The 27,799-nt window shown below is 50.0% G+C and overlaps 2 protein-coding genes across 2 annotated transcripts in view; one reads left to right on the forward strand and one right to left on the reverse strand.

The window, feature by feature from the left end:
* Window positions 1–27,799, reverse strand: part of LOC309848526 (ral guanine nucleotide dissociation stimulator-like) — a 438,233-nt gene that overhangs the window by 327,247 nt on the left and 83,187 nt on the right. The gene's annotated exons all lie outside the window — the stretch shown is intronic.
* Window positions 1–27,799, forward strand: part of LOC309848891 (uncharacterized protein) — a gene marked incomplete at its 3' end in the record, with an annotated part of 339,926 nt that overhangs the window by 311,994 nt on the left and 133 nt on the right. The window contains exons 7-8 of the mRNA XM_082700932.1: window positions 26,449–26,642; window positions 26,888–27,579. Coding sequence (XP_082557058.1) covers window positions 26,449–26,642; window positions 26,888–27,579 — 886 coding nt within the window. The remainder of the gene's footprint in view (window positions 1–26,448; window positions 26,643–26,887; window positions 27,580–27,799) is intronic.

Here is a 27,799-nt window from a genome sequence, read left to right on the forward strand (position 1 = left end):
ATTTATTTGACAGACAGAGATCACAAGTAGCCAGAGAGGCAGGCAGAGGGAGAAAGAGAAGCAGGCTTCTTGCCAAGCAGAGAGCCCGATGTGGGGCTGGATCCCAAGACCCTGGGATCATGACCTGAGCTAAAGGCAGAGGCTTTAACCCACTGAGCCACCCAGGCACCCCACGTTCTGCATTTCTAATGAACTTGGCCCCACCCCTGATCCTCTCACTCAGTATCTTCATTTTAACAAGATCCCTGGTGATTTGTGTGTGCACTGAAGTCTGGAAAACCCTGGCTTGAGTTATTTTAGCTGGGTGTTATTTTTCTCACATCTGAGCACTAATATAATTGATATGACCTCATTTGGATCTATGGACTGCAGTCTGTGACTGGATTATGTGGTGTTCTGGCTGGGTGGTGCCCTTTCTCTCTTGCTTGTTCCTTTGGACAGTCTGGTCTCTCCCTTCCTTCCACTTACACATGTACTAACATACCTCCTTCAAGACTCAGCAAGACCTCACCTCCACCAGGAAGCCCACCTGACTCCCACCAGGTTGAATCGAAAGCGCTTCTGATTGAGGGTATGGTGTCATCCTTTCTTTGCATCGGTCCTTCTTTGACTCTCCTAGAACCCCAGTACTTTGAGACAATCTTTATTTACTCTTTGTACCCTCCACACCTATCTACTGTCGGGCACATACTAACAGCTGAGTAAGTGTTTCTGGAAGACGGAATGAAGTGTGCTTGGCTGACCTGCTGCTTGTTGCCATGTCCTGCCCCACAAGGCTCCGGGTATCTGAGGTGCCGAGGGTGGGCAGCCCAGGCAGGATTAGAGAATGAGGGGGCCTGCTGGCCCAGCAGCTGTCTCTCCCTCCCCTCCCGCCCCCTCGCCCTCCTGGGAGCACACACATCAGAAACAGCTGCTCTCTTTCCCAGGAACAAATGTCACGAGGCACCCTAGTGACAGCTGAGCCAAAGGAAGACCCCACAGATAGGAGCTTCTGGAGCTGGAGGGGCTTCTCCTCCTGCCTGCTCCCTGGATTGGAGCCTGTGAGTGCCGCCAAGCCTCCAAGGCTCTGGCTGTCATTCTAGAAGCAGAGTGGAGTGGCAATAAAAGTTAATGAGGCTGGGGCCACGACAGCATTCTGCCAGTTACACCATGAGAGCCTAAGTGCGTTTAATGGCACTTTCTTATTAAGAAATCACTAAAAATTGGATCTTTCCCCCTTGCTAGATGCGGTACACCTGTTTCTATGGGCTGAGGTTTTTAATCAAAGCAACCGGGCTTTACCGTGGGGTAAGCCTGGGGCCTTGGCCAGGAGCAGGCTCCCAGAGTGGGGGGATGCGGAGACCAAGTCTGGACCAGAGCCAAGAGCCCCTCCTGGGCAGGCATCGGTGAGCAGCCTGTATGGCTCATTTTCCAGCAGGCTGTGGCGCCCGTGACTTTGCCTCATTAGCTGGCGTGCCTCGGCCATCTGTGGCAGGCACATATGGCAGGGTGTGCTTGGGAAATCAGCTCCTGAGCTGAGCCACACACACACCCCCCCCAGCTGGTGCCTGCCTAGCCTGATGTGCAGATGTGCTAATGGCCTGGCCTGACTTCAAGCAGGGGAAAGTACAGAGGATTCCGGGTGAAGAAGCATGAGTGTCTTTCCCTAGAGGGGCCCATGTGGTACATTCCTTTGGGAGGCTGTGGACATGGCAAAGCCATGAGTAATTCATTGACTTTCTAAATGTTTTTAGAGTGAGCTGCTGTGAGCAGGAACCAGGGTCTGTGGTGTGCCATCAGGATTCGAATGTGGAGGTCATGTTCTTTCCCCGAAAGACCCATCCAGTGGGAAGGGGTGGGAGGAGATGGACAGACAGACTGACAGATCTTATCTGGTGGGCTAAGTGCTGAGATACAGGTGACCCGAGGGTTTGAGGGGAACAAGGAGCCCAGGCCAAGGGGTCTGAGAATGTCCTGAGGAAGGAACATTGAGCTGTTTCCCAAAAAGACAAGGCTGGAGAGGAGGAAACTGACATCCATGCAGAGCCCTTTATGCAGCTGGCAGCTGGTCTCATCACCCACATCTTGTCCTGTGACCCTCCACAGATGGGGAACCAAAGCTCAGGGGGTGCTCCCTGGCCTACCTGAGGCCACAAGGGAAACTCTGGAGCCTTATGCCATGACATGCTATCCGCCAGTTATGCCGGGGATGAAAGAAAGGGCATTCTAGTCTGTTTTAACCACATTTTCTAGTTTCTGTAGTTGATGTTTTGACATCTAGAGCCTTGCTGACCAGAGAGACCACCCCCCCCCCCCCGGGGTGAGCTGATTCCTAGGGGAGGCAAAAGATGGTCCTGGGAGTTTGCTTGCTTTAAATGCAAACCAGTCAATCAAGAGCCCACAACCCACCCCCTCTTATTGGCTCCCTCACTCGGGACCTCTAGCCACCATGCTTGAATTTATTTAAATTAAATTAAATTAATTAAATTTAAAACACAGGCAAAAGGAGTTGTTGGTGAAAGGGGCTAACAAAAGCAAGTCATACACATTCCATGAGCTATTTGTGGGGCTGGAGCCCAAGGGTGTGGGGGGCCTAGGAAGGTGGGCAGACAGTGGTGGCCACGCTGAGAAGAGTCTTGAACCCAGAGGTGTGGAAGTGCCGTTGAGGTTGGGAGACAGACCATGCTTTGTCATAATCCCTTCCTCAGCAGCTAGGAGAATGGTCGGGAGAGAGAGAGAGACAGAGAGGTGAGGACCCTGTGTAGTAATCCCAGTATAAAAAGAAGGGAGATTTAACTGGGACCATGTTGGTGGGAATGAAGTGGAGGGGACAGCCCTGAGAACCATGGAGGAGAACACAAGGACGAAAGCTTGGTGACTAGTTTGGTGGAATAAAAGGGAGGGCATGAGTTTTGGCAAAGAGATGAATCAGTGGTGGCCTCTTACCAAGACTGGAACCGCTGAGTCGGCCGCCGTGCACTTCCATCTGGTGGGAACCATAGACCACTGGGCCTCTGGATTCAGAGCTCAGGGAAGCAGATTAAACCAGAAGATTTGAGTTACATGGGAGGCTTGTCCTTTTACATAACAATGTTAAACTCCTTTATCTTTTGTCATTGGTTATTATTAAGCATTTCTCACAAAAACTGAACAGAAAATCTAATTGAAGGAGCTTCACGTATCTTCACACAAGGATCCCCAGAACTGTTAATAACCACGTGACAAAGAACAAATGTTCCTTATATAGTCTAGTTAGGGAACCGCTATGTTCTACATAGGGAGCTTGAAGGTGCTCTTTGTCCACCATCCCTTAAAAGATTGCCACCACCTCGTCGAAGGAGCTGGGAAAGCAGACAAAAGTTTGGGAGGCAGAGAATTCGGATTTGCAATCTGAGGTTGATTGGGCAGGCATCCAATATTCTGGAATCACAAACACTCAAAGGTCAGGCAGGCCAAAAATGACTGACAAAGAAGAGAAACATCTGTGTGCTGGTTGGGGATGAAGGACCCGTGGTAGACACTCGCCGCTGGGTTCCTGTTCTGCACCAACTGCCAAAGTGCTGTAGGAGTCGTCCAGCCCTGGCACAGGGATCAGGTGTGATATGGGATCCTGGGAACCTACCTCTAGGCCCCGGGACCTGGTGGGGAGCTTCCCAATAGACCTGACAAATTAAAAAAACGTGTGTGTGCACAGGTGTTGTGGGGGTAAGCGGGTGCTCATGGAATGTTTTCGTACTAGCAAAAGGGTCCACAGCGGAGAGCCTCTGGAACTTGGTGCTTGAGAGATCCCAAAGCAGATGATGCGATCCTTATTCCCGAGGACCTTCCAGGCACTCGGAGGTGCCCAGCCCTACGTGAAGGACCTTCAGACATCTCCAGGGTATAATAAACACGAGTGTGCGGGATCTGTTCTGTAGCTGGAAAGGCCAAAGAAATCAAAAGTGGGAGCATATCCCCACGGATGGCCCAGGGGATGCGATGGAAAATGATGGACTTCAAAGCAGAGCGTGGCATCTTTATAACCCTCACGTCCTTCTCGGAGGGGAACCGGGCCCTTTGCAACAAGGTCTCTGGCCTCAGATGAGTTCAGGCCCCTGAGAGCCTGAGCTGTGAAAGTGTTATTTATAAGCTCCTGCACCTGTAGGGCACAGTAGAGTACCACGCAGCCCCGCAGAGGACATCGTCCACACCTGGGCCTTGGCCAGTTGGAGTGGATTTTGCTTGGTGCTTTCTGAGAGTTGTAGGGAGGCACACTAACGCTTTTCAGTCTCCTGAAGAATCACGGAGTTCGTTTGGTACCTGGAAAACAGAAGAGACAAAAGTAACCATAAACAAAATGAGAAGGTGGACACACTAGGGAACAACACTGGCTGGACAATGACAGATGAAGGCTGAGCATCCTTACTCTGTAAAGCTCATGCAAATGCTCAGAAAAGTAACAAGACTGCAACAGGGCCATGGGCACAGGCATAGGTGGGGATGTCTTTTCCCTGCTAGGGAAGCCCACTCTGGAGGTGTGAAAGTGTTATTTATAAGAGACAGAGAAACGCCAGGAAGCCTCACTCGCTGCTTGCCTAGCAGATTCATATTGGTGTGTGTCCAGTTCTGACCGATGAGACATCATGACGTGGACTCAGGCTTTGGGGAAAGTACAGGAGAAAGAGGGGCCAGCGGGACGTTCTTCCTCTTTCCATCTTGCTGGGGAAGCGGGCTAAGTCAAGGGTTCATCCTCTGGCTGCTTGGATGGCCACAGCAGGCCGTGACTGTGAGGGTATCCCAAAGAAAATCACAGAACGTTTGACCACAGCCTTTAAGTCACTGATGCTCCGAACCAAGTTTCCAACAAATGTGAGGTTTTTCAATAACCTTATGTTGCTGAAGCTGTTTTTAGGCTAAGTATTCTGTTGCTTGAGATGGAGTCATCCTAACTAGTAAAAGATGAAATAGGTAATTTTTGGAAGAGGAAATGACAGTCAGCTCATAAAGATATGCATAGTGTTTTGCCTCACTAACAGTTAAAGGAAATGCAAACCAGAATGACGCTATTATTTGAATATCAGATTTGCAAACATAACGATGTATGTGTGCCAGGATGGCTCCCTTATCCACACGTGATGAGAGAGCTCATTGGCATGATGTGTTTGTGAAGGGGTTTTATGATATATATGACGATGTAAAAGTTCTTCCTCTTCGAGTCACTATTCTATTGCTGAAAATCATCAGAGATTCGAACAAAGATGCGTTGACTATTTATTTGACATCTTCATGTACAATGTTTTATGGGCTATTTTAGTTTTCTAATGGTACTATTGCAAATGATCACAAACGTAGTGGCTTAAAACAATACAAATGTATTATCTTATAGTTCTGAGGTCAGAAGTCTAAAGTCAGGATGTTGGCAGAGGCACCTTCCTTCTGGGAGCTCCACGGGAGGAAGTTTCCTTGCCTTTCCAGCTTCTAGAGGCTGCCTGTGTTCCTTGGCTCCTGCCACTTCCTCCCGTCACTTTGATCCCCACTTCTATGGCCACAGCTCCTTTATCTCCAGGTTTCCGGCCTCCCTCTTAGATGAACTCTTGGGTTAGGGATGCCTTGGTGGCTACCTGGCTTAAGTGTCTGCCTTTGGCACAGGTCATGATCCCCGCGGCCTGGGGTCCAGTCCTGAATCGGGCTTTTTGCTCAGTGGGGAAGCCTGCTTTTCCCTCTGCCTGCGACTCCCCCCCTGATTGTGCTCTCTCTCTCTACCTGACAAATGAAATTTTAAATAAACAGATAAATAAATAATAAATAAAATGAACCCTGGGCTACGATGGGCTCACCTCGATGACAACCTCATCTCTAGACCATTAACTTAGTCACACCTGCAAAGTCTCTTTGCTGTATACGGTCACAGTACAGACTCTAGGGATTAGGGTGTGGACACTATTGGGAAGGCATTGTTCCATCTGCCACACAGGCATTTCCAACTTAAAATATAAGAAACGTCAGTTCTGGGGCACCTGCGTGGCTCAGTGGGTTAAAGCCTCTGCCTTCGGCTCAGGTCATGATCTCAGGGTCCTGGGATCGAGTCCCGCATCGGGCTCTCTGCTCAGCAGGGAGCCTGCTTCCTCCTCTCTCTCTCTCTGCCTGCCTCTCTGCCTGCTTGTGATCTCTCTCTCTGTCAAATAAATAAATAAAATATTAAAAAAAAAAAGAAACGTCAGTTCTGTGTTCTTTTTTGCCCCAAACACTGCCTCTTTTCTTGCCTCAAATCTCTGTGCCATGATCTACACAGTGGTCCAGCCCAGCAAACTGAGTGTCAATCCTGGCTTTTCCCTCTCTTATCCCCCATGTCCTGTTGTCATCTGTGAGTGGTCACTTGTGTAGCCAGCACTGTTCTAGGCACAGAGACTCAGAGATGAGGGGACACATGGGGTCTCTGCTCAGAGGTGAACACACAAGGAGATATCACTGAGCTATCAATGCTTTAAAAACTAAAACCGAGGCAGTGTGATGTGTAGATTGGCTGGGGAATAGGTGGTCACAGGAGGTCTCTCTGAAGGTGAAGGATTTAGTCTGGGATTTGATAAGGAGTCAATCACACAAAAGTCTCAAGGTGGGACAGCCCAGGTGGGGGAAAGAGCTTGAGCCAAGGCTTGTGGTAGGGACAGGCTTGTGTTGCTCAGGGACCTGAAAGAGCAGAGAGATCAAAGGCAAAGGAGAGATGAGGCCAGAGCAGAAGGTAGGACCTAGTTGACCAGAGCAAGGATTGTGGGCGTTGTTGTCAGGAAGCAAGCCTCTTGCTTCTATCCTACCTCTGCCCTCGCAACCTGACCCACAGCCACCTCTCACTTGACTACCATCATTGCCTTCCTCTTGGCCTCCCTCCTTGACCTTTGCCTCCACCAATCATTTTCTACATGATAGCCAAAGTGATACAGTACTTTGGCAAATTTAATGTCTGTCCCAACATTCTCCCACTGTCTATCTATCTGTCCTACAGCGGCTTGATAACTGAAGACCCTATTTCCCAGACTCCATGCATCTTGGCTTCCAGAAGCACTGTAAATCAGCTCAGCTTAAATCAGATGTACTGGTGGACCATGTGAGTTAGCTCAAAGAGAGGCAGGGAGAGAGACACACCCCATAGATGTGGGTCTCCCAGGTGTGGCTTTCACAGGTGCGTCTTGTACATGTGGGTCTAGTAGGTGTGGCTGACACAGGTGCAGAGAGCCTTGAAGCTGTGGCTTGTGGATGTGGGATTGCTGCCTCCATGGTCAGCAGGTGCTGCCTCACTTGCCAGATTCCACAGCTTCCTGACTGCAGCAGATGTAATGGCTTCCCTGGCGGGTGAGCTCTGTGATGATGTTCCAGAAACCCCTCCTCGAGGCCCAGTCCACAGGCTGTCCTTCCAGCCCTTCCAATAATCTGCAGGCAACTAACTCCCCGGGTTAGATTTCTTTCTATGTAAAAGAGTGAGAGTACTGTCTGTGATCTTCTGTGGATCTTGGAATACAAAAGGACCACCCTGATCATATCACTTCCCTGCTTCTCAACCAGAGAATAAACCCCAACATCCAATGCCTATGACAGCCCTCATCTTAATTTCAGCACATTCTCCTTTCCTCTGTATCTGTCAGGTCCCGGCTTAACGTTACTTCCTCAGAGAGGCCTCTTGCGTCTAGGGCTGCTATAACCAAGTGGCACAGATGGGGGCGGGGTGGGCAGCTTGAATAGCAGTAATGTATTGTCTCAAGTGCCAGAGGCCAGAAGTCTGCAGCCAAGGCACCAGGAGGACTGGTTCCATCTGAAGGCTGTGAGGGAGAATCTGTTAGGGTTCTCTCCCCTTGGTTGGTAAGTGCCTGTCTTCATGTTCATGCGGTGCTCTCCCTGTGTGTGTCTCTGTGTCCAAATTTTCCCTTTTAGTAAGCACACCAGTCATATTGGATGGGGCCCCCACCCAAATGCCCTCATCTTAATTATATCTGCAATCATCTTCTTTCTAAATTCTAATTTCATTCTGGGGTCTTGGGGGTTTGGGCTTCAACATATGTATTTGGGTTGGGGAGCACAACTGAGATCACGGCAGTCAGGTTTCCAATTATAAGCTGTCGTCAAACTTCACTTTTTCATCCAAGTGGTCAGCGCAGTGTACAGCAATGTAGGCATTTGGCTGGCTGATGTCTTGCAACCAGACCATAAACTCCGTTGGCTGGGAAGACCGTGTCTGCTTTGTTGGTTGCTGCATTCCAGCACTTTGTACAGTGACTGGCGCATAACAAGTGAGCAAAAATGATTCATCAAATTAGGAAATTAATGAATTGATAAATATTGATTATCTCTAATAGCTAATGAAAGACCTAAAAGGCTAACGATAGGCAAATGGCCAAATCAACCAAGACACAGCTGTTTTATTACATAGCTATTGTAGCTATTTATTACATGGTTGTTAAAGTCTGTTTCTGAAGAATTCCCACCCCCCTTTCTGGTAACCATCAGTTTGTTCTCTGTATTTAAGAGTCTGTTTTTTGGTCTCTCTCTTTTTTTTAATTCGTTTGTTTTGTTTCTAAAGTTCTACATATGAGTGAAATGGTGTGGTATTTATTTTTCTCTGACCGGCTTATTTTGCCTAGCAGAATACTTTCCAGCTCCACCTATCTTGCAAATGATGAGATTTCATTCCTTTTTATGGCTGAGTAACATTCTACTGTTAATATGTACCACATTGTCTTTATCCATTCATCTGTGAATCGACACTCAGGCTGCTTCCATATCTTGATTATTGTAAGTAAAGCTACGATAAACGTTGGGTTGCATGGATCTTTTCAAAGTCATATTCTTTGGGTAAATATGCAGTAGTAGAATTATTGGATCGTATGGCATTTCTATGTTTAATTTTTTGAGGAACCTCCATACTGTTTTCCACAGTGGCTGTACCAGTTTGCATTCCCACCAACAGAGCACGAGGGTTTCTTTTTCTCTGTACCTTCACCAACACCTATTGTTGCTGAAGAATTTTTAACAATGTAGGGAAATGCTTATTATTTGTCATTGAGTGACATAATAGAATGTAACTTTTTGTGCAATATTATTTGAAAAATGAAGAGGAAAATGAGGTAGAGTCCAGCATTGACCTTTGCAGCAATTGGAAACCTTGATACAAACTAGAATCAAGTTTGTAAGTTTCCATATAGACTTTATTCAACAATTCTGATTATTTGCTCAGTGCCTTCCTGTCAGAGCAAAAAAATGATTCAGATCCTATTAACTATCCTATATTCTTTGGGGCATAAAATATGGCGCTATGAGGAAATAATAGGGCCTTGATGGTACTTCTCTGGGCTAAGATAATCTTACTTTTAGTCTCTCATTCTGTCATTAATAAAATAATGTCTGATCATATGTAAAAATGATGAGTTTGAACTCCTTAGGTTGTTCCTTAAAATTAAAACTTTTTTGCTGATTTCAGAACAAATATGTGCTTATTATCAAAGAATTAAATGTCAAAGTAAAATAGAAATTGAGGTATTCTAAAATTCTGCCTCAAAACAATAATCATTGTATCATAATCCTGGTAATATTCTTCCAGAATGTACTCTAAATATACATATATGCTATGTTAATAGTACACAAGCACTGTGCAGAAAGGAACCCACACTACGTGATGGTCTGCAAATTGCCTTTTCATTTTGAAACATTTCTTGGCCACTGTTTTACATCAGTTTCCATGTGCCTCTCTGGTTCCTTTTATCTGGAGAGTCTCAGACTTTGACTTGGTCACTTAGGGTCTGAGAAAATGAACAGGAAGCGACTGGTTGTCTTTCCAAGGGCTGAATGGCCAGGGTCCAGGTGCCCAGATTGGTTCATACTCTTTTGCTTATTGCTTTTCCCGGCATGGAGGCCATGTTCACCAACCACATGTGCTGGTGTGATCGGAAGAATCGTGTGTGGAGTCCTTTTTGGGTGGAAGCTATTCCGCAAAGTAGAAGAACAGAGCCAGGGCTATCCTGTGCCTGCTGCAGTTAAAATCCTACCACTCTGCAGAATTTTCTGGAGCTTCCCAAGATTGGAGGAGTTATTTCACCATTGTTCAGAACTGTGACCCAGTCTGTGAAACTGTGTAGTGGGGCTAAGAATACAGTCAATATCTTTTAAGTAGTGTGGTAATGCTACGGGATGTGGGTTTTGTGTGTGTGTGTGTGTGTGTGTGCGCGCACATATGATCTCAGCATCTGAGATCGAGCCCTGTGTTGGTCTCCTCATTTGGCATCGGGGTGGGAGTCTTGCTTGAGATTCTCTCTCCCTCCCTCTCTGTCCCTCACTCCTTTCTCTTTCTTTCTAAAATAAATAAATCTTTTTTAAAATAGAGGTTATTATAGTCTGTAAATAGAATTTTTTCTCACAAATCTGGAGTAACGAAGATCCAAGACTGATTTTCTGCTCTGTTTTCCTGTCTCCTCTGTGAGTAAGGGCTTGTGCTGAGAAGACCCAGTGTCACCTGCCCAGGGAATGATGAATCCTATGACACTCAAGGTAAACAAGGATGTTAGCTTCCAGCTGTGGGAAGACAAATCTCTATGGAAAGGAAAACTGCAATCTGAAGGTGTTGTGGGTGTTATTTTTTTTTTATGATTTCATTGCCTTGCATTAAAATATTATATAAGACAATCTATCAATTATCTCATATTAGGAAAGTTTTTCACCAATTTAACAGAGCAATTCTGTTCACCTTTTTTCAGGGTATAGTACAAAGTTTAACAGCCAGCAATTAGGACAAAGAGGCTCTGGGGAGCCTTATTTCTGTCCACAATGCATACATCACCCATGTTTATTGGCTTCATCCCTGAAACTAAGCTAGGCACCAGACATGTCCTTTTATGTCAGAATCAGGAGATGCATTTCCTGGAGCAGCGATCGTACATTATTTCATGCGATGGAGACTTATGTGAAGCAAGTGACGAGGGTACACAAAAAAAGACCTTGAGCCTGACCCTTGATTTTGAACCCTCACTGACACATTATGATGCTATTTTCCTTGTCTAGCATCTGGGCAGCAGACCGCTGGAACCTGTCTACTGGCCCATGTCCTGGGATCGCTCCGCAGTGCAGCTTATGGCGAGCTCTGGGGCAGGGAGGGGAGCACTGTCCCAGTCAACCTGCACCTGGAGCAAGGTTCTGAACACAACAGGAGAGTGCTTGGCAAACTTTGCTCTGTCACTTAGACTTAACTCACTTGGAATTTCTTTCTGTTTCTAGTGTGCTTTCCGAAAGGAGTTCAAGAAACAGAAGCAATTTGAGATTGGGGTTAAACCTGACTCTGTCTTCACTGCAGGTATTATTCTGTATGTATTTTTTTTAAAAGATTTACTTATTTATTTTGGGAGGGGGAGGGGCGTAGACAGGGGGAGAGAGAGAATCTCAAGTGGGAGACACCTTGCTAAGCACGGAGCCCCATGCAGGGCTCGATCTCATGACCCTAAGATCACAACCTTGGGATCATGACCTGAACCGAAGTCAAGAGTTGGGTGCTTAACCTACTGAGTCACCCAGGTGCCCCTCAAACAGCTCTTTTTCTACAGGAATAATTTGGAAAGTGGGGGGAGAGTCTCATGGCTTTGGTATTAGGCAGAAATGATGACTCTGATTGTTACCTTCTGTTCAGGGAGGGGGGTGGAGTCGAAGATGAAGGAATGGCAGTCAGTGTGCAAATGTTGGGACTGTGGCAGTGGATGAGAACACATTGCATAGTTCAATGGAAAGTGTAGGAGCCAGAGTTGAATACCAGCTCCTGGTGCCATCTTTTCTGTTTTTTTCTTTTTTAAAGATTTTATTTACTTACTAGAGAGAGTCAGAGAGAGTGACAGAGAGCATGAGGAGGATGAGAGGAAGGAGCAGGCTCCCCACTGAGCAGGGAGCTCGATGCGGGGCTCAATCCCAGGACCCCAAGATCATGACCTGAGCCGAAGGCAAACGTTTAACCAACTGGGCCAGCCAGGTACCCCTTTTCTTTTCTTTTTCCTTTTTAAAGATTTTATTTTCATGGTGCCATCTTGATCACTGACAACCACAAACCTTCTTATATATATTGAAATATATATATTTAAGATTAAAACACAACGACAGGAAAACTCAAACAGCCCAGTGGACAAAGCACTTGAGTAGATGCTTCTCCAAGGAAGATACACAAATGGCGGTTCTTCACATGAAAAGATGGCACTAATTAGTTGGGAAACACAGAAAAAACCACAATGAGATGATGCTTCACACCTGTTATAGGACGGCAATTATCAAAAAGCAAACAAACAGAAAATAACAAGGGCAGAAGAGGATGTGGGGAGATTGGAGCCCTGTGCCCCATTGGTGGGCATGTGTTCCAGTCATTGTGCAAAACTAGTTGGTAGTTCCTTAAAAACTAAATATAGGATTATCATAAGGTCCAGCAATTTCACTTCTAGATATATATCTAAAAGATCGGGTGAAATCTTCAAAGATCCTTGTTCACTCATGCTCAGAGCAGGATTACTCATAATAGTTAAAAGGCAGAAGCAACCAAATGTCGAGGAACGGGTATACAGAATGTGGCGTACGCATATAAGGGAATATTAATCAGTCCCCAAAGAGAAGGGAATTTCAACATATGCTACAGCATGGATAAACCTTGAAGACATTATGCTGAGTAAAGTAAACGGTGAACCAGTCACCAAAGGGCAAATATGGTATGGCTCCCCATATGGGAAATGCTGAGAGTAGTCAAATTCACAGAGACAGAAAGTAGGACAGTAGTTGCCAGGGGCTGGGAGGAAGGGAGAAGACAGAGTTAGTGTTAATGGTGTGATGGTTAATTTTATGGCCACGGGGCTGCCCAGATAACTGGTTAAGCATTATTTCTGGATGTGCCTTCGAGGCTGTGGAGAGCCCGGACTAATATAAATGGATACAGGGTTTCTGTTTTGCAAGGCAAGAAGGGTTCTGGAGATGGATGGTGGGGAAGTCTGGATCGTGTATAATGCCACTGAACTATGCCTTGAAAAACAATTAAAATGCTAAATTTTATGTTATATGTATTTTCCCATAATTTAAAAAAATGGGGGAACAAAAGAATAGCGCAATTTGCTCTCAGCCACACAACTAGCAGATGATGGAGTTTGGATTTAAAGTCGGAATTTTGGAACACTGAAAAAAATAAAATTAAGATGTTAAAAAAAAAAAAATAAAGCCATGGCTTAAACAGCTATGTAAAAAAAAAAAAAAAAAAAAAAGTTAAAAAAAAAATAAAGTTGGGTTTTTGGGATTGCAAAGTTCTGATTCAACACCAGGCAGTGGGTCTGTCTGTGGGACTGAGGCTGATCATATGTTGCTTTATAGAATATTTTACAGTTGAGGTGGCTGGCTTTTTGCCGTGCTACTCTGAGAACCTGGGAAACAACCACCCACAAGGCAGAGAGAGCGGGGGCTGGGGTTGGGCCTTGGGGAAGTCTGCACAACCCCAGACTGGAAGCCATAGGGATAGTAAACAGGTGGGGCATGGACCCTGGTCACCATTCCCTCTGTGTTCCCCTACGTATCTGCAGCTTCCCAAGCACAAGGCTTTATCTGCGATGGCCCGTGGGAGGCGGGGAGGATGGAGGCCATTCCTGACCCCAGGCTCCTCCTCTCTGCAGCTCAGCCGCCGTGCCTTCTGCCCCTGCTGCAGAGCATATAAGAAAGAAATTGGGATCTGGTGGGGGAAATGACCCAAATGAGATAGAAATCTCTCACGGCACCTGGAAAGTTCTACTGTCTAAGTGGGAATATGAAGGATGGTGACAGAACAGATACCAAGTTCACAAATGTGGGAAAATGTCTTTCTTTCTCTGTCACCCTCAGTTTTCAGGGACAGACACTGGGACAAGGTGCCAGTAGCTTTTTAGCAACCGCTGCTGATGTTTTATGAATCTACTGTGTGTCAGGTAGCCTGTTGTTTGCCCTCTTCCTCCACCTTCAGGAATAGTGGTTGGAAATTACTAGTTGTTTCCTCTCTCCCTTGGGTCCCATGACATATCACAGAACTCCCTCAGTAAATTACTTTTTTTTTTTTTTTTTTTTTTGCTCAAATTAGTTTAAATAGATTTCTGTTACTTTCAAGGGTCTGTGACTAAAGTGGTTCATACTCATTTTATAGATGATGAAGCTGAAGCCGGAGGAATTTAATACACCCAAAGCCAGCAAATGGCAGTAACAGCCCGTGACCCCAGGTCTGTTTGGCACTAAGGTCAGCCTTTTCTGTGTGCTGCCTCCGCAGGGGTTGTCATCATAGGATGTGGTCCAGTAGACAATAGCGTCACTGCTCTACCTGGAAGGGAAAGGAATGGACTGTGCAGGGGCCTGAGGTTGGCGACTGGCCAGGCCTGCCAGGAGAGAGTGGGTTGGGGGTGGAGGTCCATGAAGGGCATCCAGGGAAAGGCCCACCTTGAGGAAGAAACTTCTAAGACAGAGGCTCTTGGCACTCAGAACAATCTGTTCAGCTTTGACCCTTCACCATCTAGGGGAGGCTTCCCTTCTAAGTTATTAATACCACAAGTACTGGCACAGGTCTTTCTTGGATGTAGAGTTTTGAAAGTAGGATTAGTGATAAATATTTTATATTGGAAATCATTAGCTTAAAGGCAGCTTTTGGCTGGAAAGCTCTAGGTGGATTTTGATTTCCCACTTCCTATTCCCTGTCCTGCCTGCCCCCCATACACACCTAGGTGGCAGAGTCCACGTGTGCTGAGGACAGAATGTCCCGGCTGAAGGACAGACAACCTATCCGAGGTGCTTTTCCCAAGCATACAGATTCTACTCTGCAACCCGTAAGTCTCAGTCTGGGTTGTTGGCTCCCTGAGGGGGCAGGACCACCAACGCTGCCAGCAGGGGCTCAGGGCTCTCCAAGTGAGGGCAACAGTGGGCAGCTCTGGCCTTGGAGAGATTTTATACACCACCCAAAGGACAATCTGTGTAGTTGGAGGATACCTGTACTCTGTGGGAGGAAGCCTGCTTTGCCCGTTTTCTTCAAAGAAAACCAGACATGTCTCTAGATATGGAGACAGCTTTTCTTACTGGTTGGGGAGGGGGGCTCCAAAGGGTTTGCTGAGGTTGGCCTCAGCAGAGTGAACTCACCCCTTTGCCTGCCTTCTTACCTGGACTGTTCAACTGGAGGCAGATGCCGTCAGAAGCAAGAACCTTTCTGTTGTGGTGAAGCAGGTGACATCCCTCTCCGTTTCCTGTCTCCTGCCTTTGTGCGTTGGTGACTGACCTGGTTCCACTCTGTCCTAGGCTGGTACAGATTTCCATCCCTACTCTGGTTGGCACTCCGAGATAGACCCATCCTGGCCTTTCTGAAAACATGGGGACATAAAGATATTGTTGTATAATTAAAAGAGTGAAAAAAAAAAATCAGTACCCAAGAGTCCATATTTAAAATATGAACAAAAAAAGCTAGCGCCGTGACTCGTCAGTTCAACGGTCGGATCTGTGGACCGTGGCTGAATCTCCCCTAATTCACTCGTCCTCAGCCCTGAGGCTCGTGCGAAGGGTAGACATCTGAGATATCTAGGGGGCCAAGCAAGCCATTCATTCTCCTCTCCTCATCCCTCAGGAGGAAAAGCCACTTTAATTGGAAGAATCACAAATTGCTGTGTTGAACCGAACCCATATAGAAAGTAGTCTTAGTAGAGAAACCCTTGTAGATTTTAGCTTAAATGGGCCTTTCAGTGATTTTGAATTATGATTCTTGTCACAGTATAAAGTAATTCAGCTTCTGAAGGTTTGTTTTTTTTTTTAAGATTTTATTTCTTTACTTGACAGAGACTCAGTGAGAGAGGGGACACAAGCAGAGGGCGTGGGAGAGGGAGAAGCAGGCTCCCTGCTGAACAGGGGGCCCGATGTGGGGCTCCATCCCAGGACCCTGGGATCATGACCTGGGCTGGAGACAGATGCTTAACTGACTGAGCCACCCTGGTGCCCCTCTGAAAGTTTTTAAAAAGCATCTATTTATTCATAGAGCAAACGTTTACTGAGCACCTAGTTGGTGTCAGGCACTATGCGGGGTCCCGTGGCTGGCCCTGTAGCCAGTCAGGGACCATCCGCCCTTGCAGAGGGTCACTGCTTAGGGCAGAGAGCCAAGTAGGTGAACCCTTGCAGGAGAGAATATGCTCTCCTGCAATCATGGGTTGTATGGGTGGTGTAGCTAGAAGGACTCAGGACTCCTGGGAAGGTGTGTGGAGGCCAGGTGTCTGTGTTCAGACCTGGCAGGTGACTGGGAGTTAGCGAGCAGCAGGAGGACGGTGTTACAAGCAGAGGGACGTTAGTGGCAAATGCCCAGAGGTGAGAGAGAACATGGCGCCCACTTCAGGGACTGAACTTCATTGTTGGTGCTGGGGGGGATGGAGGGTGGGGAAAGGGATAAAATGGTGAGAACTTCTTCTGGAGAGACAAGCATGAGCGAGATGACCAAAGGCAGAGAGAACATGGTCAGAAATTTGGACTTTTGTCCTGAGGCCAATGGGGAGCCACTGAAAAGCTCTTAGCAGGGAAGTTACATGATCCAACTGACATTTTAGGAAGATTGCTTTGGCTTCAGGATGGAAGTGGGTTGGAGGTGGTGGGGAGAGTGTGGGTGGGAACCTGCTTAGGAAGCCATTGGAGGGATGTAGGTGGAGGTCTGGGAGCCTGAACCAGAGAGGAGAGGGGGCCGAGCGGGCAGAGGGAATATATTCGCAGCAGGAACCATCCATTAGACCGACTATGGGAGGGAGAAGGGGTGGTGGAGGGTGATCCCACGACTTCTGTGTGAGCAGATGAATGGAAGTTGGTGTGATTCTCCAGGAGGTGGGACACGAAGAGAATCAGACTGGGGGTGGTGGTGGGCTGGGTTGCCGTGGGGAGACGTAGTCACACTGGTTTTGGACAGCTGAAGCTCTAAATGATAACGTCCAGAAGGCAGGCAGCCCTTCTGAAGCCACAGGAAAGGATGGTGAGGCCCATCACCACAAACCTAGTACCTAAAGACGTAGGGCCAAAGGTGCTGGCCCAGGAGAATGGGTGCATGGAGCAGTGGAGACAAAGGCCTGGGACAGGACTTCTCAACGCCAGCACTGCTGACACCTGGGGCTGCGTAATTCCATGGTGGAGAGTGTCCTATGCATTACGGGGTGTTTAGCAGCATCTCTGGTCTCTACCAGTAGAGCTCCCTACTTGTGATAGACACAATTTCTTCTGGTCATTGCCAGATCCCTCCTGAGGCCTGAAACTGTCCTCTCTTGAGAATCATCGGCCTAGGACAAAATAATGAGAAACATGGATTTTTAGAAAATGGGAAGAACCTGAAAAGGAGAAAAGGAGGAACCTGGGAAGGAGACTGGGAAGCAATGGCCAGAGAAGAGGGAAGAAAATCAGGAGAGTTTGAGAAACTAGAAAGTATTTAGAGGGGGACGAGTGGGTCAGAGCTGTCAAATATGCTGAGAGGCTGGGGACGAAGATGAGGACCCCACCAGAGGTAGGGTCAGGATGTGGCCCACACAGGAGGTGGCCTGAGTGGGGCAGTGGGCGGGGGGGGGGGGGACAGAAATCAAGATGGCGAGGCTTTCCTGTCAGGAGTGTGGGGGGCAGTGGCTGGAGAGGGTGACTATGGACGGCACTTTCAGGAGGCGGGGCTGGGGACAGGAGACATGGCTCTGAAGGCGGTGAGGGATCCCAGGAGCTTTTGGTTAAGATGAGAGAGACTTGTCCCAGGGCCAGTGGTGCTGGGAGGGGTGGGTGATGAACGTGGGGAGAGGGGAGGGGGTGAAGCTGCAGGAGCGATGGAAGCAAAGGACAGGAGGGGAGGGGAAGCCAGACATGGGGGAGGGAAGCCGCCTCTGTCTGGTCCTGGGAGGGCAGGATAGGAAGCACAGAGGCTGAGGACATTCCCGTATGGAGGCTTCTGTTTACCAGAAAAGCAGATGAGCTCATTTGCTGGTGAGGCCACAGAGGTGTGAGTGAGCAGGGGAGTTGGAACAGCTGTTATTGGGAATGGGTGAGAGAACACAACGGAGAGACCAGAGTTTGGGGAGGGGGTGGCAGTGGAGGGTCAGAGCTGAGAGGCAGGTGAGGCTGGAGGCTGTGGCTTTACAGAGATGCCAACCTTCAGAGTCTGCAGCTTCCTCTAGCACAGCTCAGTTGCCTAGGGCTGGGGTTCCATGGAGGGACATCTGGCAAGGGAGCAGAGGCTGCTGATAAGAAGGGTTGACGGGATCACTGAAGAGTGCGAGCCCCTGAGGAGAAAGTGTGCCAAGGGGTCCCACTGTTCCTGTCACCCCACCAAGGACAGAGGGCCCCAAGGGAAGCATTACCAGTCCAGGGTCCTATGTGCTGTCTGTCCCACTCTGGAAGAGCCGGGGGGCAGAGGGGACTGGGGCCCATGTTAATCATTGGGCTATTCCTCATGTTTTCCCCATTTTATAAGATCAGTTCTGCTTCATGATCCAACTGGTTCACCCCTGTAGGTCACATCTAAAGACCCCACTGGCCAGAGGTGTAAGGGACTCATTCCATGACCTCAGCCTGTCGGATGACCCAAGTCAAGTCTCAACAGCCTGGCCACGTCCAGGGTTTTGTGCCCCAGTGCCTCTGTATTGAAGCCAGAGGGATTGTTCCAAAAGCACTAACCGTAAGGTGCCCGTTCACCACTTAAACCCTCCTGTGGTTTCCCATCACATCAAGAATGAAATGCAAACCCACTGTCAGGGTTTCCCTGGGCTTGGGCTCTGCTTCTTTTGGAGCTTATCTGGCGTACTCTCTGCCTCATAGCTGTACTGGCATCCACTGCTCAGTCCTCCTACCCCAAGGCCTTTGCATGTGCTGATTCTGCAGGCGGGGACTACTCCCCCATCTTCCCAGGACTGGCTCCTTCTCATCATTCAAACTGGCTCACATGCCATCTACTCAGAGGCTTCTCTACTCAGTGTCATGCCATTCAGAGCTGTCCTCCGCAGCCAGGCAATCCTGATCACATTTCTTGGCTTATTGTCTTTATAGCATTTACTATGGTTAAAATGACCTTGTTTTGTGTTTGCTCATTTACTGATCGTCTGTCTCTCCCATGGGAATGTCAGATCCCTAAGAGCAAGGACAACGTCTAGTTCCATGCTTTGCCCCTAGGGGGCAGCGCAGCTAGGATCACTTAGATGGTGAATGATACTTGGACAGTGTCTCGCACACATTCAACATCTGTGGGGGGGCGGTGCTGAGTTATTACACAGGATTTCCTAGAGTCCAACTGCAGCTGCTTTGGAATAATCACATTTCCTATGATATCACAAAGCTGTTTGAAGAGCACCCATGAGCATCTCGTCTTACTTCCAAAGCTCTCCTGGAGGGTGGCTTGGAGGCAGGTTCACTCAGGTGTGAACGAACGGTCAGTCTTCCAGAGGAGACTCAGCGCTGCCCTCCCGCCAGCGTCCCCTCCCCCAGCCTATTGTCGTTGCCCTGGGAGCACGCTGGAGACAGGGGCAGTTTGCCAGGAAACTTAGCTCCAGCCTTTTGCCGTCTAATTCAATGCATCCAAAGATCAACAGAAATATTACCAAATCAGAAGCTGTGCTCAAATCCAAAGCTCACAATTAGCGAAGGTAAAAGCTTCCTGAGCTGCGTTGGCACAAGGTCTGGAAACAGCCCTGAATGAAGCCACCTAGTGTCCGACAAAGGCAGTCGTTTCTACCCAAACGAAACTGGAAAGATCCGCCAACTGCAGTGCTCCATCTGGTGCACTGACTGGGTGTTCGGGTTCCAGCAGTCTTAAGTCCCAACACAGCCTTAGATGTGACCTGCCCTGCTAACTGAGGAGACACGGTTAAGGGGTGGAGATCGCTTCCCTCTGTTGGAGGGCTCGAGGGTGCTCCTGAGATTATCCAAAAAATGACGAAGAGCTGTACCATCCCCTGCACTCTTGACCGTGTGTATTGAGAATGCTTTTACCCTCCTAGATCATTCGTAGGAACAGAATCTGAATACTGGGAAAGCACACCTTGGGAGAGCCATTGATCCCTGAGAACCCAGGACTAGCATCTTGGGATGAACACCCGGTGAGGTGCCCCCTGGGCAAGTGTCTACACCCCCCCGACCCCGCTCATGCCCAGCACTGGTTCTGAGGGTCCCAGATCAGCCACGGCTCTGTTTCCCACCTGCCCACAGGACGAGACTGTGAACCCAGAGGCTTTGCGTGCTGGCCAGGGCTCTCACGTGGCTGCGAGTGTGCTTGCACCGAGCCGGGAGGGGAGGGCAAGGCATGCCTGCGGCAGCACGCAGCTGTTCGTGCTAACTCGTCAACCCTGCATGTGGGGTAGCAGTGGGAATTTCTTCCTTCAGTGGGTGGGAACGCAGTGTCCCCGGGGCTCTCAGGACAGCACTTGGGGTCCCAGGTGAGGAGTCCTAGCTGTTGGGTGTGGCCCACATTAGCTGGACTGAGTGGGGGGAGTTAGGAGAGGGACCAAGGCGGACCCCCTCCCAGGAGGGAGCACCGGGGGAGACCCTGCTTAATTGGCCTCCGGTTTGGGTTCATGTAGCTGGATTATTGCCCAGGCTGGGCCTTGTTAAACCACAGAGCCTGGTTCCTTTCCTTTGTCACACTGGGGAATGACCCTAGAGGAATGTGGAAACTAGATTAGCAACAAGGTTCAAGGTTGGGGAGAGCAGTTGCTCACATAAATCCCGGAGTGTGAAGGAGGGGTGGAGGCACTTTGTTATTTTATTCCATTTCCTTGTTTTCACTTTGTCCACTCTAGCCCCAACTGCACATAAGAAAAGGGGTGGCCTTCTCTTGTTTTTAAGCCAACAGATTACAAACTGGAGGGCAGGGATGCCACGTCCCCAGATAGGATTGGCACACAGCAAGGCATGGGGTGCCTGGTGGCATGGGGCAGTGACAGGCCAGGCAGCCTGGTTTCTTGCCCCAGCTCTGTGCAGTTACTGGGCCACTGGTGGGCTGTTATTCTGCCTGCCAGCCTCAGTCTCCTCATCTGTGAAATGGTCCTAACACCTGCCCTACCATCTCATAGGATGACTATGAAGATCATACTGACCAACTGCAAGGTGTCGGAGGTCTCGCCAAGGCTTCTGCTTCTTCTAGACCACTCCCAGGAAAGTGATCACCCAACTATGCTGTGATTCGGAGTACAGGGCTTTACAGTGTAGAAAGCCGGGATGTAGCTTCATGGTTTTCAGCCATTTTCCCTAACTGATGTCTGGGAACTCTGAAGCATTCAGGGCCCACCTGGTCTTCTGCGGACCCCCGGGATCCTGAGATCATGCTGTCACACCTGGGATATCACCCCACTTCACCCCTTGAACACTTTTAAGTCAGGAATGTCCCAGACAGGGGTAGACACCTAAATGTTTCAATCAAGCACCTGTCTGTCGATGGAAACTTTGCAGTAGGCTTCTTCAGGTAGGTGCCTCCCCTCGGATGTATCCATAGCCCTATCATCCGCATAACTTGTTCCCACCCAAGGGCCAAGGGCCAAGGGCCAAGGCCAGTCCCTTACTAAGGGATTTCATTGAAAATTCGAAGCCTAAGTTCTTGAGAAGCTATTACCCAGCCCTTTGTAGGAGGGGCTGTCGTCTTCTGGGACTCCAGAATATGAGCACTGATGAAGACATGTGTGCACTCAGGAGCGAGTGTGCTTGTGCACACAAACACACACACCCAAGGAGGGACTGTGGGGTGGGATCTGATTAGTAGCAGATTCCAAGAAGTTGATAGGAGGGAGGAAATTGGGAGGTATTTCCTACCTGTGACAGCACTCCTCTAACATCAGAGCTATTATTCAACCTATGCCTGTGGACATCTGATAGAAAGACATGCTGGAATCATCCATATTTTGCAGAGAAGACCATCCCTGTTAGGCACAATGGCTTATCTAAGGTCCAAACCAGGTAAGCATAGAGACTTGTGTCTGAAACCAGGTGTGTTTGCAAGCTGGGGCACTGGCTGCTCCCAGACCTTCCCTGGGGGCCTGTTCCGAGGGGTGTGTTGGGGTCACTGTGTACAGATGAGATGTGTCCTTGCATGCAGAAGGGGGAAGAGGAGATGGCAGACAGGAGCACTGTTCGTGTAGGGGTCCAACCAGGAGTGGGCCCCGGTTGGGGATCACAGGCAGTGATGTCACTGCCTGGATCACAAAGGCCCACAACTTATAACCCCTGCAACCAGGACACACACTCTAGTCCGGTGTCAGGGCTATTTAGATAGAAACGTCTGAGACAGAAAGATGTTTTCATCCTGTCTACGTACATCCCGGGGCTCTGGGAACCAGAACTCCCAGGAAAATTGCTTGTTCCCATGCTGTAGACATTGGCTGAAACCACCCCCCCGATGCCTCAACACATTTCGAGGGAGACGCCATAAGGTACTTACTACTGAGGAGACTAGGCGATGCCCACCCCTCTGAACCGTCCTAGGGAAGCCCCATCCCTTCCTCTGGAGTTTGAGGGGAGGAGGGATATGTGGGGGTTCCTGCCCATGGGCTGGAGGAGGGTGAGCACAGTGGATACCCTGGTGATCCCTTCTTGTTCACACCAATGTCATGGTGGGCTGGGTGCACCGGGGATTCCTGAGGTGCCTCTTAGCTGTGCCAGAGCACATCCAAGGCCCTGAAGCTGGGCCACATTTCTCTCCTTGGGGGAGGGCTCTGCCACCTGGGCTGCGATGTGTCTGGAATGGAGCGCCCTGGGTCTGAAGACCAGCAAAGGCCTCCAGACAGGGCTCTAAGGTCTCCTGCCTGCCTGCCGGGCACTGTCTTTACAGAACGCTCCAGAGGACATGGTGCAAGAGCTGAATGTTGACATCCCGTGCTCTCATTCCCCAAAGGACAAGAAGCCGCACACGGCCAACAGAGTCTGGCGCTGGCTCAGGGTGAGTGCAGGTGCTGGGGAGATGCGACCCCTGGGAATCCGATGCAGCACCAAGGGCCCCACTTACTAGAAGCCAGCCTGGCCTCCTAGAGTCCTGTACTCCTGTGAATCTGCATCCCATCTCTTCCCCAAACTGGCCCTCATGGTCCTGCCCACGCCTTGGACAGAAGTAGAGCCATTGTCCACATACTTATAGGAGTATCATTAAAGAGACTTTAGACCAGATCTCATCCCGTTTATCTAGACTCCTTTTGCCCTGTGCTAGGCATTTTCCTAACTCGTGCTCCCAGGTGGCCCAACAGTCCTTCCTCAGGTTATACAAATCTTGCAAATGATCATTTGCAAGAGTGAGTTGGGAGACTCTGATCCAAAGGGACATGGGGCCCATGGTACTCTGTCTCTTGCTCTGTGCTTTTGTTTTGATGGAACACATCTTTGGGTCCCCTAGGGTCAGGAACAGGGGCCTCACTGCACTGCATGGTAGTCCAGAAGGCCAGTCATTTATCACCAGCATCGAGCCCTTTACAGGGGCAGGACTGGATATAATCCCCTTCTGTGGCCAATGAACAGTGCTGCATCCTACAGCCTCCGTGCCCTCCTATCCTAAGCCCTCTCACCTAAAACATCTGTGTTCTCATCTCAAGAATGAGATATGTTGGGTGCCAGGGTGGCTCAGTGGTTTCAGCCTCTGCCTGCAGCTCAGGTCATGGTCTCACGATCCTGGGATCAAGGCCCACGTTGGGGTCTCTGCTCAGCGGGGAACCTGCTTCCCCGTCTCTGTCTGGCTGCCTCTCTGCCTACTTGTGACCTCTCTCTGTCAAATAAATAAATAAATAAATAATCTTTAAAAAAATAAAAACAATGGGGCTATGTCATCAGAAATCACAGGATCCATGCCACTCATGCAGGGACGTGCTACCAATACTCCGCTCACAAAAGGACCTGAGATACTAGCAAGTTCAGACATCATTTTTTTCAATTCTTTTTTTTTTTTTTTTAAAGATTTTATTTATTTATTTGACAGAAATCACAAGTAGATGGCGAAGCAGGCAGAGAGAGAGAGAGAGAGAGAGAGAGAGAGAAGCAGGCTCCCCGCTGAGCAGAGAGCCCGATGTGGGACTCGATCCCAGGACCCTGAGATCATGACCTGAGCCAAAGGCAGCGGCTTAACCCACTGAGCCACCCAGGCACCCCTTTTCAATTCTTTGTATGGATACCAAGAACATATTCTCTTTTGCTTTAAGGTTTCTTTCTTTCTTTCTCTCTCTCTCTTTCTTTCTTTCTTTCTTTTAATTTTATTTCTTTATTTGACAGACAGAGATCACAAGTAGGCAGAGAGGCAGGCTGAGACAGAGAGGGGAAGTAGGCTCCCCACCGAGTAGAGAGCCCGATGCGGGGCTCGATCCCAGAACCCTGAGATCATGACCTAAGCCAAAGGCAGAGGCTTTAACCCATTGAGCCACCCAGACACCCCTTCCTTAAAGGGTTCTTAATTGATTGGTTGATGGATGGATTGAGAGGGAGTCCGGGGGAGAGTGGGGAGAAGCAGAGGGAGAGACAGAATCCTCAAGCAGACACTGCCCTATGGACACAGCCCTACGAGGAACGCAGCCTCAGGACATGGAGAGCATGACCTGAAGCAAAACCAAGAGCCTTAGGCTGAACCCAATGAGACACTGAGTCACCCGATTCTTTTTCGGACTCTGGGCTCTCTTGTCCCACCTCTTGCCGAAGTCCCTGAGATCTGGGGGCTCATTCTGCCCTCCAAGCCCCAACCCTCCTGGTGGCCACAGCACTGACTCATGTCTCCTCTGATTCACCTCAGGGGAAAAATGGCTCAACGAGGAAGAGGAATAAGACCTTGATAGTATGGAACACTCGTGCCAGTTCATTGGAGGCCATAATAGATTACCTGGTGACTGCCGTCATAAAACAAGATCTAAACTATGTTCACATGTTTCTCGAAATACATCGCACCCTTGCTACCACCCAGGAGGTGCTGGGCCTCCTCTTTGCAAGGTGAGCACCCTCCCCTGCCCCTAACTGCTCCATGGGATTTGGCCAATGCCTGGTTGTGAGACTTGGCAGGACCCCAAGCTTCCCCAAGCTTCCCTTGCTCCTAACTGGGGCAGAGGTATTATAGGGATTCAGTGGGGTCTTGTAGGGAAAGAACACTTGGTAGCCTGCGCCAGTGGAAAAGTCTGCTGTTGGGCCTGTGGGCATGCTCTTTGCTCACTCCTGTGCCCCTCATGATGAAACCTCTGCCTCATTCCTGACTCTCACTGTGATCTTGAGCTGGGCTCCTTTGCCACTGAAAGGGAGATCTGAGATTCCTTCTGGGGTCTGTGTGTGGGTGAATCCAGAGCAGGCAACCCTGAGGGTGAGCAGGGGCCAGGGCAACTCAGATGTCGGTGATGGGCTGGTTGGGGCCCTTTCATTCAGCAAGCATTCAGGAAGCCCCAGTAGGTGGAGGCGATTGTCTCGGAGCTGAATGGGATCCCTGCACAGAACAGACAGCACCCCAGGGCTGCAGGCTAGTCGAGGGTCAGGCGGTGAGAGCCAACATCCACAGACATCTCATGTGATGCCCCCTGGCCTCCTCTAGATTCGGACGCTATTACTCCACGTATGGCGAGGACGGCGGACACCAGGACCAGCGCGACATGTGAGTAAGCTTTGGCTGCTCCAGGAGGGCCTTCCCTCTCCAGCAGGGCAGTAAGGGTACTGTGAGTTCGAGGGGCTACTGGACCTTCACGCACACCTCTGTGATTCCTGCTTTACGGTAAAGGTCTGAGAGCTTCTACTGGAAACTGGGAAGGTGCCCTGTGGACCTGGGGTAGGTGTGTGAGCAGAGGGGCATGGAGGACAGCTTCAACCCCTGAGTGGGTCATGCTCCATCCCTGCCCCCTCCCAGCCCTCTCTCTGCCCCAATTCTGGGACCCAGAACGCAGGATTTAGGAACCATCACACAGCAGTCTGTTGGCACCTGCACTCGGTGCTCAGAGGGGGCTCAGGGAGAGTGGTGACCCAGTAGAGCCCAGGGAGCAGCAGCCATCCCACACCCTGTGGGAGGTGAGTGTCAGTGGAAACAGACCCACTCTCATGGCACCTAGTGACTGGGCAGAGGAGGTAACGGTGGAGGTATGGGGAGGGTCCTGGGAAGGCCTGGCTAGAGACAGAGTCCCTTTGTTCCCTCCTCGGTTGGATCTTCATGGAGCAGAGGCGAGTGCAGTGAGGGTAATTAAGAGGCCAGACACCACCCCTCCCTGGACACATGCAGTTGAATTCAAGTGGCTCGTGGGCAAGGAGACAGACTGAGGAGTGTGTCCAGCTCCCCTAAAAAGTCCAGAAATGCTCACCCCATTGATCAAGGACTCCCACTCCCAGAGGCTTTTAGCCAGCCCACCGTCTGGGAGCAGGCCTGTCTCAGGCAGGACTGCCAGGTCGCAGGTGGACAAGGAGTCTGACTGGTCTCGGACAGGAGCTGGAAGCCCAGGGGCCCAGGTTCCCACATAGGTTCCCTGGGATATTGGTTTGGATGCGTACCCTGTCCTCTGACTTCTCTGCCTCTATGTCTGTCCCCAGGGCCATCTATGCCATCCTGGATATGTGGGTGGAAAGGTATCCAGGGGATTTTGTGCAGCCTCCAGAGTATCCCAACTTGCATGCTCTACTGGCCTACCTGCAGGTCAATGCACCTGGCTCGGACCTGCTGCGCCGTGCCCAGCTTCTGCTGCCAGAAAGGCAGAGCGCTGAGACCACAGAACCAGAGGCTGGGGGTGAGGAGGACTGGGGTTGACTGATGTGGGCCTGAGGAGGAGGCAGGTTGGGCCACCCTGAGGAAGCCTCCGTAGATTGTAGTTGGGCCGAGAGGAGTGAGTTATCTCAGATCCCTGTCCCCATGGGGTTCTGTTGGGGACACCTTCCAGGGGCTGGGTCTTGAACACAGGCCATGCTGAGTGGTGGGGAAAGGGAAAGGCGAGAGGGAAGTCAATCAAGCTGATGATGCTTTCTCTTCTTGGAGCTACATCACCGGCCCCAGAGCCAGATCAGGATGAGTCTCGGGAAGTTGTTCCAGCAGCCACTCTGGCACCCGCTGCACCTCTGGGGCCTGAGCTGGTCCCCGCCATCCCTGCTGCAGCTGCTCACTATGGGATAGGAAGACCAGTGACCCCCCCTGACCCGTTGGGGCCAGGGCAGATGGTCGTCAGGGCCCTCGTTCACTTCTCTGCCACGGAAGAGCCACAAGGCCTTTTGACTTTCCTGGATGACCAGCAGGGTCCTGCCCCCGAGCTGCCGCCCCCTGCCTCCGTGGAGCAAGCAGGCTCGGTCCCCGAGCTGCCGCCCCCTGCCTCCGTGGAGCAAGCAGGCTCGGCCCCAGAGCTGCCACCCCCTGCCTCCGTGGAGCAAGCAGGCTCGGCTCCCGAGCTGCCGCCCCCTGCCTCCGTGGAGCAAGCAGGCTCGGCCCCCGAGCTGCCGCCCCCTGCCTCCGTGGAGCAAGCAGGCTCGGCCCCCGAGCTGCCGCCCCCTGCCTCCGTGGAGCAAGCAGGCTCCGCCCCAGAGCTGCCGCCCCCTGCCTCCGTGGAGCAAGCAGGCTCGGCTCCCGAGCTGCCGCCCCCTGCCTACGTGGAGCAAGCAGCCGAGCTGCCGCCCCCTGCCTCCGTGGAGCAAGCAGGCTCAGCCCCCGAGCTGCCACCCCCTGCCTCCGTGGAGCAAGCAGGCTCGGCCCCAGAGCTGCCGCCCCCTGCCTCCGTGGAGCAAGCAGGCTTCGCTCCAGAGGAGCACCTCATGCTTGCTACAACCAGAAAGCATGTCTTTCCCATCCCCCTCATTGCTTTTTTTGTATTTCTTCTCTTTTGTGTGTATGTATATAATTACATACTAGATTTAATTAAAGATAGAATTTGAGTTTACATAACATTTTACTCGCATTCTT

Source organism: Mustela nivalis (assembly GCF_964662115.1).
Source record: "Mustela nivalis genome assembly, chromosome: 15".
Lineage (NCBI taxonomy): Eukaryota > Metazoa > Chordata > Mammalia > Carnivora > Mustelidae > Mustela > Mustela nivalis.